Source organism: Littorina saxatilis, linkage group LG12 (genome assembly GCF_037325665.1).
Source record: "Littorina saxatilis isolate snail1 linkage group LG12, US_GU_Lsax_2.0, whole genome shotgun sequence".
NCBI lineage: Eukaryota > Metazoa > Mollusca > Gastropoda > Littorinimorpha > Littorinidae > Littorina > Littorina saxatilis.
In genome coordinates this window covers 3,689,583-3,706,205 of record NC_090256.1, presented here as the reverse complement: position 1 = coordinate 3,706,205, position 16,623 = coordinate 3,689,583, and the positions used below count along the sequence as shown (strand labels likewise).

Sequence of the window (16,623 nt, the reverse complement as noted above, 5' to 3'; positions counted from 1 at the left end):
TGACCCTGGCAGGCAAAGACGATCCTGCGCGACGCGCTGCAGTCAGAGACCTCGTCAGAGCGTTGGGCTGCAGCACAGTGCCTGGCCCACTTCGGGGTGTGTGACTCTCAGGTGGTGGATGAGATCATCAGGCAGATGCTGAATTCCGAAGAACCCATCAAGCATGAACAGGGCATCGCTCTGCTGTCCAAAGTTAGCAACAGCACGGTGAGTACAGCCAAAAATGGGTCAATGGCCAATATATATGTGCTGTCCAAAGTTAGCAACAGCACGGTGAGTACAGCCAAACATGGGTCAATGGCCAATATATATGTGCTGTCCAAAGTTAGCAACAGCACGGTGAGTCACAGCCAAACATGGGTCAATGGCTAATATATATGTGCTGTCCAAAGTTAGCAACAGCACGGTGAGTCACAGCCAAACATGGGTCAATTCATGTGCTGTCCAAAGTTAGCAACAGCACGGTGAGTCACAGCCAAACATGGGTCAATGGCTAATATATATGTGCTGTCCAAAGTGAGCAACAGCACGGTGAGTCACAGCCAAACATGGGTCAATGGCCAATATATATGTGGTGTCCAAAGTGAGCAACAGCACGGTGAGTCACAGCCAAAAATGGGTCAATGGCTAATATATATGTGCTGTCCAAAGTTAGCAACAGCACGGTGAGTCACAGCCAAAAATGGGTCAATGGCCAATATATATGTGCTGTCCAAAGTTAGCAACAGCACGGTGAGTCACAGCCAAAAATGGGTCAATGGCCAATATATATGTGCTGTCCAAAGTTAGCAACAGCACGGTGAGTCACAGCCAAAAATGGGTCAATGGCCAATATATATGTGCTGTCCAAAGTGAGCAACAGCACGGTGAGTACAGCCAAACATGGGTCAATGGCCAATATATATGTGCTGTCCAAAGTGAGCAACAGCACGGTGAGTACAGCCAAAAATGGGTCAATGGCCAATATATATGTGCTGTCCAAAGTTAGCAACAGCACGGTGAGTCACAGCCAAACATGGGTCAATGGCTAATATATATGTGCTGTCCAAAGTTAGCAACAGCACGGTGAGTCACAGCCAAACATGGGTCAATGGCTAATATATATGTGCTGTCCAAAGTTAGCAACAGCACGGTGAGTCACAGCCAAACATGGGTCAATGGCTAATATGTGCTTTATGATCTTTTCCCCGACTCACAAGTGGTGGAGTCTGACTGGGCAGATCCTTGCCTTGAGGAGCCCATACACAGCATCAAGATGCTGTACACAATTGGTCTGGCTAGTGTAGATCTTCTGTTTGATCATATCCTGGATTCTTCAGGTTGTCAAGAACTGACTCATTGCTCTGCTGTGCCAAATCAGCAAGTTCAGCACAATGGGTTCTGCCAACCATTGGTTAGTGGCTAGTGAAGATCTGCTACGTTATATGGTCATTATCCTCGACTCTCAGGTGGTGGGTGAGACAAATCAAGCAGTCCCTAGCTTGTGAAGAACCCATCAAACACAAGCAGGTCATTGCTGATTCTCTGCTGTCCAAGATCAGCACAAAGACTTGCATGGTTAACGGCTAAAGTGGATCTGCTATTGTATCTTATCCTCGACTCTCAGATGGTGGGTAAGATCATCAGGCAGATGCTAGCTTCTGAAAACCCCATCTAGCATGAACAGGGCATTGCTCTGCTGTCCAAAATTAGCAACTAATGCAGTGAGTACTGCCCAAGAAGGGTCAAATGGCTAATGTAGAATTGGTGAAGAACTGATAGATTATGCACCATTTTTACTCTCAATTTTGGTGCATTCACACTTGATTTGCATATCAAAAGAAATCATGCATTAATATGTACATTGCCTTTGCTCCAAATGTTTTCATGCATCTGTGGAACAAAACAAAACTGACCCAGCTCTCTCTTCACAGACGTTGGTGCACTGCTTGGTAGCAGAACAACTGAACAGCAGCAGTTGGCGCTACAGAGTTATAGCTTGCAAGATTCTGCCAGCACTCTACGGAAACATTAACAAGGTGAGCATACACAGTGAACAAATTCAGTATTGACATACCAGAAAATCTGATTTATCAGAGAAACCCTGGCCTAGCAAATGTTTGGCACCACCAGAGTTGACAGAATGTTGGAGACTTTTCACTCAGTACATAGCTTCCAGAACTTTTTGATACAGTGATACCTGCAATCAAAGGAGACCCACCGTACCACGACCCACCGTACCACGACCCACCGTACCACGACCCACCGTACCACGACCCACCGTACCACGACCCACCGTACCACGACCCACCGTACCAACCAAAAGTGTCCCCACATTGCAGGTGTCCTTTCATGAGAAGTTAATTTGAGACAGGTTAGACAACCAAAGGTGTCCTTTGTTGTTAGATGTCCTCTCATCAGAGGCACACCACATGGCAGGAAAAGCTGTACAGTGGTAATTGTGATGAAAGGACACCCATAAGACAGATGAAGGTGCCCATACATTGCCAGTGTTGTTTTATGACTGGTTAACAGTGGTAATTGTGATGAAAGGACACCCATAAGACAGATGAAGCCCATACCTTGCCAGTGTTGTTTTATGACTGGTTAACAGTGGTAATTGTGATGAAAGGACACCCGGCCCGCATAAGACAGATGAAGGTGCCCATACATTGCCAGTGTTGTTTTATGACTGGTTAACAGTGGTAATTGTGATGAAAGGACACCCAAAAGACAGATGAAGCCCATACATTGCCAGTGTTGTTTTATGACTGGTTAACAGTGGTAATTGTGATGAAAGGACACCCATAAGACAGATGAAGGTGCCCATACATTGCCAGTGTTGTTTTATGACTGGTTAACAGTGGTAATTGTGATGAAAGGACACCCATAAGACAGATGAAGGTGCCCATACATTGCCAGTGTTGTTTTATGACTGGTTAACAGTGGTAATTGTGATGAAAGGACACCCAAAAGACAGATGAAGCCCATACCTTGCCAGTGTTGTTTTATGACTGGTTAACAGTGGTAATTGTGATGAAAGGACACCCATAAGACAGATGAAGGTGCCCATACATTGCCAGTGTTGTTTTATGACTGGTTAACAGTGGTAATTGTGATGAAAGGACACCCATAAGACAGATGAAGGTGCCCATACATTGCCAGTGTTGTTTTATGACTGGTTAACAGTGGTAATTGTGATGAAAGGACACCCATAAGACAGATGAAGGTGCCCATACATTGCCAGTGTTGTTTTATGACTGGTTAACAGTGGTAATTGTGATGAAAGGCCACCCATAAGACAGATGAAGCCCATACCTTGCCAGTGTTGTTGTATGACTGGTTAACAGTGGTAATTGTGATGAAAGGACACCCATAAGACAGATGAAGCCCATACCTTGCGAGTGTTGTTTTATGACTGGTTAACAGTGGTAATTGTGATGAAAGGCCACCCATAAGACAGATGAAGCCCATACCTTGCGAGTGTTGTTTTATGACTGGTTAACAGTGGTAATTGTGATGAAAGGACACCCATAAGACAGATGAAGCCCATACCTTGCGAGTGTTGTTGTATGACTGGTTAACAGTGGTAATTGTGATGAAAGGACACCCATAAGACAGATGAAGGTGCCCATACATTGCCAGTGTTGTTGTATGACTGGTTAACAGTGGTAATTGTGATGAAAGGACAACCATAAGACAGATGAAGCCCATACCTTGCCAGTGTTGTTTTATGACTGGTTAACAGTGGTAATTGTGATGAAAGGACAACCATAAGACAGATGAAGCCCATACCTTGCCAGTGTTGTTGTATGACTGGTTAACAGTGGTAATTGTGATGAAAGGACAACCATAAGACAGATGAAGCCCATACATTGCCAGTGTTGTTGTATGACTGGTTAACAGTGGTAATTGTGATGAAAGGACAACCATAAGACAGATGAAGGTGCCCATACATTGCCAGTGTTGTTTTATGACTGGTTAACAGTGGTAATTGTGATGAAAGGACAACCATAAGACAGATGAAGCCCATACCTTGCCAGTGTTGTTGTATGACTGGTTAACAGTGGTAATTGTGATGAAAGGACACCCATAAGACAGATGAAGGTGCCCATACATTGCCAGTGTTGTTTTATGACTGGTTAACAGTGGTAATTGTGATGAAAGGACACCCATAAGACAGATGAAGGTGCCCATACATTGCCAGTGTTGTTGTATGACTGGTTAACAGTGGTAATTGTGATGAAAGGACACCCATAAGACAGATGAAGGTGCCCATACATTGCCAGTGTTGTTGTATGACTGGTTAACAGTGGTAATTGTGATGAAAGGACACCCATAAGACAGATGAAGGTGCCCATACATTGCGAGTGTTGTTGTATGACTGGTTAACAGGGGAACCCCCCCCCTCTCCATTTAAGACATCCCCCTTTTAAGACCTAAGCATCTTTGATTTTCTATTCATAGCCTCTGTAAATTTAAGGGGGGGGGGGGGGGGGGGGTTCCGCTGTTCTTTTGTCAAGATAATACACAAAAGGTCAATTAAAAGTGTTCAGTGAAACCTCCCTTTCAAGATCCAAATAATGACTCCCCCCCCCCCCCCCCCCCCCCCCCCGTCCCCAAGACAATAGCTTTTTACATTTAGTCAAGTTTTGACTTAATGTTTTAACATAGAGGGGGGAATCGAGACGAGGGTCGTGGTGAATGTGTGTGTGTGTGTGTGTGTAGAGCGATTCAAAGTAAACTACTGGACCGATCTTTATGAAATTTTTCATGAGAGTTCCTGGGTATGATATCCCCAGACATTTTTTTCATTTTTTCGATAAATGTCTTTGATGACGTCATATCCGGCTTTTTGTAAAAGTTGAGGCGGCACTGTCACACCCTCATTTTTCAATCAAATTGATTGAAATTTTGGCCAAGCAATCTTCAACAAAGGCCGGACTTTGGTATTGCATTTCAGCTTGGAGGCTTAAAAATTAATTAATGATTTTGGTCATTAAAAATCTGAAAATTGTAATTAAATTTTTTTTTTTTTAAACGATCCAAAATTACATTTATCGTATTCTTCATCATTTTCTGATTCCAAAAACATATACATATGTTATATTCGGATTAAAAACAAGCTCTGAAAATTAAAAATAATGATTAAATTAAATTTCCGAAATCGATTTAAAAACAATTTTATCTTATTCCTTGTCCGTTCCTGATTCCAAAAACATATATAGATATGATATGTTTGGATTAAAAACACATTCAGAGAGTTAAAAAGAATAGAGATATAGAAAAGCGTGCTATCTTCCTCAGCGCAACCTCTACCATGCTTTTCTGGATTGTTAATTTCACTGCCTTTGCCACGAGCGGTGGACAGACTATGCTACGAGTGTACGGTCTTACGGAAAAAATGCAATGCGTTCAGTTTCATTCTGTGAGTTCGACTGAGCTTGACTAAATGTTGTATTTTCGCCTTACGCGACTTGTTGAGATTGTCTTGGATCATTAGGTAAGTTTACCTCCATTCTAAGACTGAAAAATGAGTGAACGTGGGAGTTTCAGCCTATGTACAAAGAAGAAGAAGAATAAACAAACAAATGTGAAGCATTTTTGACAATGAACTGTGTGCAGGATATAACCCATAAGCTCACAGAGCTGATGTGGCACGACTGGCACACAGAGGTACGGCGTGCAGCTGCCCAATGCTTGGGCAAGACTTCACATGGCCGTGACGTGCACGATGACGTCAGGCGCTGCATTGTCTATGGCAATGAGCGTACCAAGCTGGAAGCTATCAGTCGTCTTGGGCAACTTGGTATGTTTAAAATTGTTGGACAAAAAAATGGGTGGATATTGTACCAAGACATATGTACACAATTTTAAAAAAATCTGTATACATGACGTTCAGCTTTTGGCTGTATTAACTGCTGGAGTTGTGTCCCTTTTTCTCTTCTTTCCATGATTCCTTCTTGACTAGTCGTGCGCACACACACACACACACACAAAACACACACACACACACACAAAACACACACACACATGTTCTCTCTGTCGCTCTCCAACAGTTGTACAAGAACAATTTTTTCACCCACAGGTATCATGACAGCCAAACTGCTGCCGTCATTCCTGCAGTGTTTTGATGACCAGTACGTGTCCATTCGCTCCGAGTGCTGCATTACCTGCGGCAATCTGCAGATCAAAGAGGAACAGATTCAGAACAAGCTCGTCCACCTTGCAACCTTTGACCCCATCTGGAAGGTCAAGGCTCTGGCTATTCAGGGTATGATACTTTGTTCATGTGTGTGTGTGTGTATGTGTTTGTTCATGTGTGTGTGTGTGTGTATGTGTGTGTGTGTGTGATTTTGTGTGTGTGTGTGCATGAGTGTCTTCAGCTAAAGAAGTTGAAAATACAGTTTTACCTGATTCGTACTCAGAAGGACAGATCAGATGCTGCGATATATATTTCACAGCTCTAGGCAAGATCACTGGTAATAACAACGGCAGTGAAGACATTCTCGCTGTGGAACCTGAGGTATGAGACGAGGGAGTCTAGGCACACAGTAAAAGCACCGCATTATTCATCCCATTGTGTACAACTTTGGGCAGGCTCGGTGTTTCAAGGAGTGCCTGCTGTGGGCCATGAGATACGAGGGTTACATATAAGGGAACATTTTGCCATGGACCCTGAGGGGGACCCGGTTAGCTCAGTTGGTAGAGCACTGGACTTGTGATCCTAAGGTCCCAGGTTTGACTCCGAGCCGGGTCGGACACGGGTCAACTTAATTTATGTGCAGACCCAGAGACGGTAGCCATGTCCCACCCCCGTGTCACCACAGTGGCACGTAAAAGCCCTCAGTCATTCTGCCATAAGTGCAGATAGCTGATACCACCTAAACACACATACACTTGTGTATCTCATCAAAAGCGATAAAGGCGTAAAACTCGAATTACCATATAACCCATATCTAGTCCTTGAAGAGGCGAAATATTTAGCCGGTAGGACATGAAGCATTCTCTATTTTTGGACCCTGAGATGTGAGACAAGAAACAGTGAATCTCGGCACACAGAAAAGCACAGCATTAATAACCACGTGTGTATACTTTGCAGCGCTGGGCAGGACTGGTGTTGTGACGGAGTCTATCAAGGAGTGCCTGCTGTGGGCCATGAGATACGAGGAGAAAGCGGGAGTCAGGGCGGAGGCCTGCCACTCGCTGATGGCGCTGGACATAATGGACGATGATGTCATCTCCATCCTGCAAGAGCGCCTCCTGGTGGAGACCAGCCAGCTTGTGCGAGAGTGAGTCATCACAATAGACGATTTTTGGAAATAACTCTGTCGGGTTTGTATGAGTTGTGGAAGAGTGACTGCCCTTGCTTCCGACACACCCCTCGCTAGTGATTGGCCCCTCCAATGTTTGTCAGAGGACACACCCCTCGCTAGTGATTGGCCCCTCCAATGTTTGTCAGAGGACACACCCCTTGCTAGTGATTGGCCCCTCCAATGTTTGTCAGAGGACACACCCCTCGCTAGTGATTGGTCCCTCCAATGTTTGTCAGAGGACACACCCCTTGCTAGTGATTGGCCCCTCCGATGTTTGTCAGAGGACACACCCCTTGCTAGTGATTGGCCCCTCCAATGTTTGTCAGAGGACACACCCCTTGCTAGTGATTGGCCCCTCCAATGTTTGTCAGAGGACACACCCCTTGCTAGTGATTGGTCCCTCCAATGTTTGTCCTGGTGTTTTGGACACACCCCTTGCTAGTGATTGGTCCCTCCAATGTTTGTCAGAGGACACACCCCTCGCTAGTGATTGGTCCCTCCAATGTTTGTCAGAGGACACACCCCTTGCTAGTGATTGGCCCCTCCAATGTTTGTCAGAGGACACACCCCTCGCTAGTGATTGGTCCCTCCAATGTTTGTCAGAGGACACACCCCTTGCTAGTGATTGGCCCCTCCAATGTTTGTCAGAGGACACACCACTCGCTAGTGATTGGTCCCTCCAATGTTTGTCAGAGGACACACCCCTCGCTAGTGATTAGCCCCTCCAATGTTTGTCAGAGGACACACCCCTGACTAGTGATGTTGGCCCCTCCAATGTTTGTCAGAGGACACACCCCTCGCTGGTGATTGGCCCCTCCAATGTTTGTCAGAGGACACACCCCTCGCTGGTGATAGGCCCCTCCAATGTTTGTCAGAGAACATACCCCTTGCTAGTGATTGGCCCCTCCAATGTTTGTCAGAGGACACACCCCTTGCTAGTGATTGGCCCCTCCAATGAGAGGACACACCCCTCGCTAGTGATTGGCCCCTCCAATGTTTGTCAGAGGACACACCCCTCGCTAGTGATTGGCCCCTCCAATGTTTGTCAGAGGACACACCCCTCGCTAGTGATTGGCCCCTCCAATGTTTGTCAGAGAACACACCCCTCGCTAGTGATTGGTCCCTCCAATGTTTGTCAGAGGACACACCCCTCGCCAGTGATTGGCCCCTCCAATGTTTGTCAGAGGTTTGGCAAGGGAGGGTATATTCATTCCTCCACAACCCATACACACCCGATAGAGTTATTTTTAGAATTCGTCTATTTTCTCTCTAACTCTCAATTCATGTTAAGTCAAAACATTTATTTTGATCAGTCCTATAAGGGTACGTGAAAATTCACAATAACAAGGGGAACTACATGTCCTTTCTCACATACAGTACTTTCTTTGTCATCGCGCTAGTTCTGCTTTACAGTAAAGTATAGTAAAGATTTGTCGGTTTTGGACATCAGGGCTGCAGAAGAAAAAAAAATTAAAATAAGTCAAGAAGGTTTAGTGGGGGGCATTTTTACAATGAGATGGTGCATATTTTCAGCAGATAGTATAGCTCTGTACGTAGTTATATGTACATGCACTTACAGCCTGAGTGTTTTTAGCCTAACGGTGACAACACTGTCAAATTTGCTGCACAATGGTACCGGCCATGTGAGGCCCCCTCCAATGAGAGGACACGTACTCCCAAGAAAGGACACCTTCTGTTGTTCCTTTGTCTATAAAAAAAAACCCACCTAATATATACCTGTCACGAGAGGCCAGCTGCAATGTACGGCCTTTTTTGGCAGGTCCCAAGGGTGTCCTTTCGTTGCAGGTCCCAAGGGTGTCCTTTCGTTGCAGGTCCCAAGGGTGTCCTTTCGTTGCAGGTCCCAAGGGTGTCCTTTCGTTGCAGGTCCCAAGGGTGTCCTTTCGTTGCAGGTCCCAAGGGTGTCCTTTCGTTGCAGGTCCCAAGGGTGTCCTTTCGTTGCAGGTACCACTGTTCTTGCCTAGGAACTTCCAAAATATTGGGCTGTTTGCCAGAACTGAAAACAAGTCGCGTAAGGCGAAAATACAACATTTAGTCAAGTAGCTGTCGAACTCACAGAATGAAACTGAACGCAATGCAACGCAGCAAGACCGTATACTCGTAGCATCGTCAGTCCACCGCTCATGGCAAAGGCAGTGAAATTGACAAGAAGAGCGGGGTAGTAGTTGCGCTGAGAAGGATAGCATGCTTTTCTGTACCTCTCTTTGTTTTAACTTTCTGAGCGTGTTTTCAATCCAAACATATCATATCTATATGTTTTTGGAATCAGGAACCGACAAGGAATAAGATGAAAGTGTTTTTAAATTGATTTCAAAAATTTAATTTTGATCATAATTTTTATGTTTTTAATTTTCAGAGCTTGTTTTTAATCCAAATATAACATATTTATATGTTTTTGGAATGAGAAAATGATGGAGAATAAGATGAACGTAAATTTGGATCGTTTTATAAAAAAAATAATATTTTTACAATTTTCAGATTTTTAATGACCAAAGTCATTAATTAATTTTTAAGCCACCAAGCTGAAATGCAATACCGAAGTCCGGGCTTTGTCGAACATTACTTGACCAAAATTTCAACCAATTTGGTTGAAAAATGAGAGCGTGACAGTGCCGCCTCAACTTTCACGAAAAGCCGGATATGACGTCATCAAAGACATTTATCAAAAAAATGATAAAAACGTCTGAGGATATCATACCCAGGAACTCTCATGTCAAATTTCATAAAGATCGGTCCAGTAGTTTAGTCTGAATCGCTCTACACACACACACAGATAGACAGACACACACACATACACCACGACCCTCGTCTCGATTCCCCCCTCTATGTTAAAACATTTAGTCAAAACTTGACTAAATGTAAAAGCGAACATTGCGGCAGACTCTCTGCAACCTCGCAGCAACCCAGTTGCCGCAACCTCGCTTTAGACTAGTCTACCACTAGGTTGCGGTGAGGGCTTTCAGCAAATGCAATGCGTCTTTTTTTCTCAGTGAAATGGTGGAAGCCCTGCAGATAGTGGGCCTGAGCGCCACAGAGGACATGGACATGGTGGCTCAGATCAAGGGTGAGGTGCGGAAGCTGTGTAAGAGGGACGTCATCGCCTCCCAGATCGTCCTCAGCGAAGCTGATGAAATGCGCCAGCAGAATCTCAGCAACATGATCTACCAAACCCGGGAAGAATTGGAGGTAAGTGTGTTTGTAACAATTGCTTGATACTGAATATGTGCCACCTGGTGAGGCAGTCGAGGTTCTGTAATTAAGCTGCAGTAGAGCCCTGTTGAATTTTTTTTGCGAAGAAAATGATTTTTTACGCCCTTGCGGCAGAGCAATGAGGGGCATCAAAAAGTGTTCTGCTTTGAGCACTGAGCTGTTTATAGAGAGCTCTCTTTGACAGGGTGTGGTTGCTATGCTTTCTGTTATGGAAGCCATGCACGCACTTATTGCGGCTGTAGCCGGCCGGTTTATGGCCGAGGGGATCCAGTAATGATGTGCATACGTGAACCTCAGCAAATGTTTGAAGGTGTTTTTTTAAGATATTATTGTTTTATATTTTAGAGGGTTATTAATTTAGTTAAAACTCACCTGGGGGGGGGGGGGGGGGGTAAATTAGGGTATCCAACAAATTAGGTGGTGAATTACAGTGTACTTGCCATTGTTATCTTTTTTCCATTTTTTTTGGACCCCCTAATTTACCCCCCCCCCCTCCCCCCAAGACCTTGCTTCCCAGAATGTTCTGTTCATAACCTCTGTAAATTTACTTCTCCATTGTAGGAGCTTCCTCTTTTGTTAGACCTCTTCAAATTTGCTCAGTCATTTTTAGTTGGTCTTAAGCCTGTCCTTTATTGGGCAGAGTCGATTACATGAAGTATACTTCGCAAAGTCGATTACATGAAGGATACTTCACAAAGTCGATTACATGAAGTATACTTCGTAAAGTCGATTACATGAAGTATTACTTCGCATAGTCGATTACATGAAGGATACTTCACAAAGTCAATTACATGAAGGATACTTCACAAAGTCGATTACATGAAGGATACTTCGCAAAGTCGATTACATGAAGTATACTTCGTAAAGTCGATTACATGAAGTATACTTCGCAAAGTCGATTACATGAAGGATACTTCACAAAGTCGATTACATGTAGGATACTTCGCAGAGCTGGCCGCACGAAACTTTAGCACTGAGTTTTTGGAAAAAATACTTGGCGAAGTCTTAACGAAGTCGACTTTGGGCTCAATTAAGGACCGATTTTAAGAGTCCAGCTGCACTGTACTAAGTAACATTTTAAGAGTCCAGCTGCACTGTACTAAGTAATATTTCAAGAGTCCAGCTGCACTGTACTAAGTAACATTTTAAGAGTCCAGCTGCACTGTACTAAGTAACATTTTAAGAGTCCAGCTGCACTGTACTAAGTAACATTTTAAGAGTCCAGCTGCACTGTACTAAGTAACATTTTCATTGTGAGAACTTTTATTTTGTTGCATCTAGCGAATGTGGCCCAAGCGGAACAAGTTTTTCAAGATGGAAAATGGCGAGGAGTATGAATTCTATTTAAATTATCAGAGCGCAAAAGAGAAGGCTGCAGAGGTACCAGTTATAAAAACCCTGTTTGTTGTTAACTGCATGGTGACCAACTTGCTGCAATGTTCTGAGTTTTGCGAGAAAACCAGTTCCTTGGAACTTTTATTTTGTGAAATTCCATTTTTAGAAGTTCTGTTTAATACATGTTTTGTTCTTCAGGAGTTAATAATTTTCAATGCTTGGGCTTTAAGTTGTTTGTATTTTTCAGTTTAAAGGAGATAGGTTTGAATGTTCTAATTTGTTGCTTGAATTTTTTTTTCTTGTAACGTTTGGTTCAGCTATTGATCACTTTTGAGACATATATTTTGTTATTCTTTTTATCTGCCTTTCTATTCAGCTCACATAGCAATATATCTTGATTTCATAGTGCAGGCTAAAATATTATAAAGCAATAACTTCTTTAAAGATGTGTCATGGCTTTGGCCTTTTATAATGAGGGAACAAATAGACACAGTCACACACACACACACACACACACACACACACACACACACACACACACACACACACCAGACGGAACAAAGCAAAACCATGTTCTCATTGATTCTGAAGTAGCACGTGCCAGGACTCATCTAAACTTCTATTTTTGTATGTAGGTGGGTGGGAAACAAACCACTTTCTGTCGTTTACAACCATTTAACGAAACCCTCGTCTTTCTTTCAGGAAAAACAGGATGAGCGCAAAGAGACAGCCCGTGAGCGCCTCAAATCTCCGACATGTGCCAGTGAGAAGGCCACACCCCAAGCATCACCAGAGTCACCGTCCAAGGAGCAGGAAGAGGACGAACATTCTGCTGGGTCACTTGACACTTCTCCGGAGCCTTTCAGCCGCGAAGGAACCATGTTCACACCCTCTGCCGACAAAGAACTAGAGGCCATCTTGAACCGGGATGATTCCCAAAGCCAGCCTTCTGGAGAATCTAGCATGAAGTCTCGACCCGTAACTGGTGAGACCAGCACCTCTGGAACGCACACATCACCGGAAACAGCAAGCCAAAATTCTAAGCCGTCTCTCCCCGAGGAGTATATACAGGAGATGGACAGGCAGCTTGGTTCCGCCACAGGCCAGGAGTCCTTCAACCTCAACTTGGGATTGACCCCTGCTCGGTCTCGACTAGGTCTGACCCCGTCAGCCTCGGTGATTGATATGAAAGGATCGGTACTCAGCCTCACTGGACGTCGCACGGTCATCAGCGAGGAGACCATCCTCGAGCGGGAGAAGCTTAACGAGCACATCAGCGCCACCTATGCTGGTCTGAGTGAACGCTACACAGGGATTGCTGACGACCTGGTCAGTCTGGACGGCGGTCTGAACTTGGGTGTCCCTGGTTCCTCCTCCAACTACTTGACCGTCCCAGGGGAGGAGCTTCCTGCACCGCCAGCCGCTCAACCTACGGAGCAAAGCCGGCAGATTGCCGCCGAGTCTGTCGATGGTTCTGAATCCGTTGAAGTAGACGCCTACACTTTAGACACCAGCTCCAATGATGTTAGCAAAGAAGAGGCAGAGCAGGGTGTGGAAGAAGATGGCCATGTGGTTATTTCAGTTGAAGTTTCTTCCTCCGAACACATCTCCGACCAGTCTGAGCTGGTGGAGGATTCTGAGGGATCTGACTCCCAGTCGTACGCAAGTTATTCAACCACATATCCATCCGCAGTGGCAGAGGACATCGCTCAGCATCTTCTTGAAGGTGAGAGCACAGAAGGCAACGTAGACCTCTCCACCATTGATGACAGCACACTCTACACTGGTGGTGCGTCTCAGTACGCCATCTCTGCCAGGTCAGGGAGTGCTGACTCTTCCTTGGACTGAACAGCGTTACTTCCAACCAAAAAAGGACACATATTGTTGAAAGAATCATTTATGAGGTCTGTGATATACCGATTTCAAACAGCATTTGTGTGAAAAAATACATATTTTTGATTGACAGTGGTAAACAATACTGCGTTTGTGTGAACAGATTTTGTTTATTTTTAAATCATGTCTTCGATACACTGATTTCACAGTATATGTGTGAACAGAATCACTTTTTCATGACAATGATATACCAATTTCAAACAGCATTTGTGTGGTTGCGCTTTATCTAAAAATGACACCTTAAGTTCATGTATACACCAGTGGTCAGCATTACATTTACGTCTGTGATACAAACGGAATTTTGACGGGACTGTTTTGGCATTCTTAACTTGGCTCTAATGGATATATTCTAATTATTCCCCCCTCTGCTTCTTTACCTCTGTAAACTTGTACAGCTAGTTATTTTTTGATAAACACCCAGCAACCAAACAAATAACGAGCCAGCAACAGCCTGAATCCTCGATAGCGCAATGGGTTGAGAAGCTGTTCTGTGTCGGAACTACTTTTGCGACTAAAAAGTTCCGAACGCTCTAATGTACGAAGTATACATCTCTGGAGCAAACAATACAAACATACCGCATTTAAATTAACAACTACAGGCTTGAACACATGAATCTCCATATAATATCCATGAGTTCCGTTGTTTTCTGAATCTAGATCTGCCGTGCACAAACGTTCAACACAAGCAAATTCCCAAGGCAAGTAACTCTCATACTTTGTCTACCGACAAGAGTAGTTCCCCTTTCAAATTTCTTTTCACTCCGTTTCTTCGACAACAGATTGCAATCCGATGGTCAGTTTTCAACAATATTTCATTTTATAAACAGATCACACGCAACCAAATGCACACATCTCATCAATTTAAAGAACATAAAGCGGTTTCATACACTATTTTCCCCAGAAAACTGAACTTCATACAGTTTTTAGCGTTGGAACACGGGTGCAAAAGTTCGTCTGCTAGTCCCATTTGACGAAAGAACATTATCCTAAGCGATACCAAAACATGAACAGAACACACAATATCTGCCTTTACCGCCACAGCAGAATAACAACATATCTGTTTACTTGATTTTTAGTCCAAAACAGGGAAACTGACAAGAAGTATTAACAGAATGGAATAATTTGCACAGAACTATACAACCGCGCATTGATCGATCGCCTTGCGCAGGTTGACTGGTTGAGTGAATTGGATTCGATCAAACTTTCGCATTAAACTCCTCTTTTCTTTGAATAACTGAAGAAAGGAGGAATAAAAAGGTTACACACCTCGTCTCAGTGATTATTACAAATAATGGTCTCAGCTCGCTGAAGCTCGCATTTTTCATGATCCGCTAACTTCGACCATTATTTTTAATAATCACTGAGACTCGGCATGTAACCTCTACGTATGTCAGACCAGGAAAACAGAACTCATTTGTGTAAATCTACAGACCAAACAAAAAGAAGATGAAAATATGAGCATTTTTTTGTTGCTAAAAAAAAGTGTCCATATAAGTAGCATTGTTCTGCACTGTTTATTTTAAGGGCAGAGGTGGCACGGAATTTTAGCAAACATTTGTTCAAAAACGTGTTTTGGGTTTTTGTTTTTTTCAGGTACTTTGAACATCATAGAATCACTGTGTGTTGTTTATTTTGTCAATTTCATCGTTTATTTTGCAATAAAGTGGTGATTTTCACAGTATGTGTACATGTGTGAGTGCTGCAAGTGTGAGAAATTGCTGAACAATCTATGTTTTCAAGTCCTTGCAACAACCACGATTCCCCGAATAAGCTTGGCAGTAACACATCGAACGGTTGAGCGGGAATTCCCGTTTTCTGTGAACGTTAAAAATAGACATGAACAGTCCGTTATTTCCGTACAACGGCCGGATCGCGCATCAACTTTTTCAGACAGTAATATGAATATTCATGAGAACAACCTCTAACCTTTGAGAAACTTCTCTGGTTGGTCGTTGTCAATGACCACAGTGACGCGCATGCGCAAACTGCCTTATCCGTTGTAAACACAGTGTCGATTCAACGCAGCTTCTTCTTCTTCTTCTTCTTCGGCGTTCCAGGATAAAGCAAGCAGCAATGTCTACTCCGAAATTCGCAAGGATTTTCCCAACGCATTCTTCCCGCAAAAGGAAGAATCAGCTTTCAGATGCTCGAACAACGAGGAAGGAAAAACCAGCAGGCGACGAGAACGCGCCTGAAGTTGGCAGAGCAGAGACAGTTGTTTTGAGAGATAGTGGTGACGCGTATGTTTCGAATCGACTCGGAGTCGAACCTCGGCCAGTTTTGGGCGATGTAAACCGTAATCAGCCTCAAATCGAAGGTATTTCTGCTTCGGCGACGAAACTGAGGAGATTTAGTGGTGCAGGCATCGACCCGAATGCTCAACCACCAGCCGAGCTAAATCGCCGTTCGTGGTGTTTTGCCGAGTGCAGTCAGTTGAACTCGCTTCTCTCTGATGTGAAGTGCCCGGAGTGCGAGGCAGGACATGTGACAATTCGAGTTGGTGACTCGATGGGCTTGTCCCAAGAACTAGTGCTGTGTTGCGACAGCTGCCAGTATTCACGCACAGAGTATTCGTCGCCAAGAGAAAACAACCTCAACCACAGACAAAATGTTCCCTTTGAAGTGAACACAGAGATTGTGCTATACTCTCATGAGATAGGTAAGGGCTACTCCAGTGTGGACAAACTGTGCACAGTCTTTGGAATGCCAGCGATGAACAAGAGTTCCTATCATCGCATAGACAAACGAGTCAATGCCAGCATTGTGGAAGCTACAGATGCCACACTTAACGAAACAGTGGAGTTTGTGAGGGAAGCCTACAGGGAAACATTTCCTCAAGGCAGAGTGAATGCTGTGAATGATGATGGTGAGG

General features: G+C 44.1%; 1 protein-coding gene across 2 annotated transcripts in view; it reads left to right on the top strand.

The window, feature by feature from the left end:
* Nucleotides 1-15,584, top strand: part of LOC138981083 (HEAT repeat-containing protein 4-like) — a 28,832-nt gene extending 13,248 nt beyond the window's left edge. The window contains exons 10-17 of one of the 2 annotated variants that reach the window (XM_070353911.1): nucleotides 13-207; nucleotides 1,914-2,018; nucleotides 5,605-5,788; nucleotides 6,068-6,253; nucleotides 7,082-7,271; nucleotides 10,304-10,499; nucleotides 11,805-11,903; nucleotides 12,561-15,584. In XM_070353911.1, the coding sequence (XP_070210012.1) occupies nucleotides 13-207; nucleotides 1,914-2,018; nucleotides 5,605-5,788; nucleotides 6,068-6,253; nucleotides 7,082-7,271; nucleotides 10,304-10,499; nucleotides 11,805-11,903; nucleotides 12,561-13,706 (2,301 nt within the window). In that variant the 3' untranslated portion in view covers nucleotides 13,707-15,584. The remainder of the gene's footprint in view (nucleotides 1-12; nucleotides 208-1,913; nucleotides 2,019-5,604; nucleotides 5,789-6,067; nucleotides 6,254-7,081; nucleotides 7,272-10,303; nucleotides 10,500-11,804; nucleotides 11,904-12,560) is intronic. The other variant, XM_070353912.1, reaches the window with a different exon arrangement.
* The last annotated feature ends 1,039 nt before the right edge of the window (nucleotides 15,585-16,623 follow it).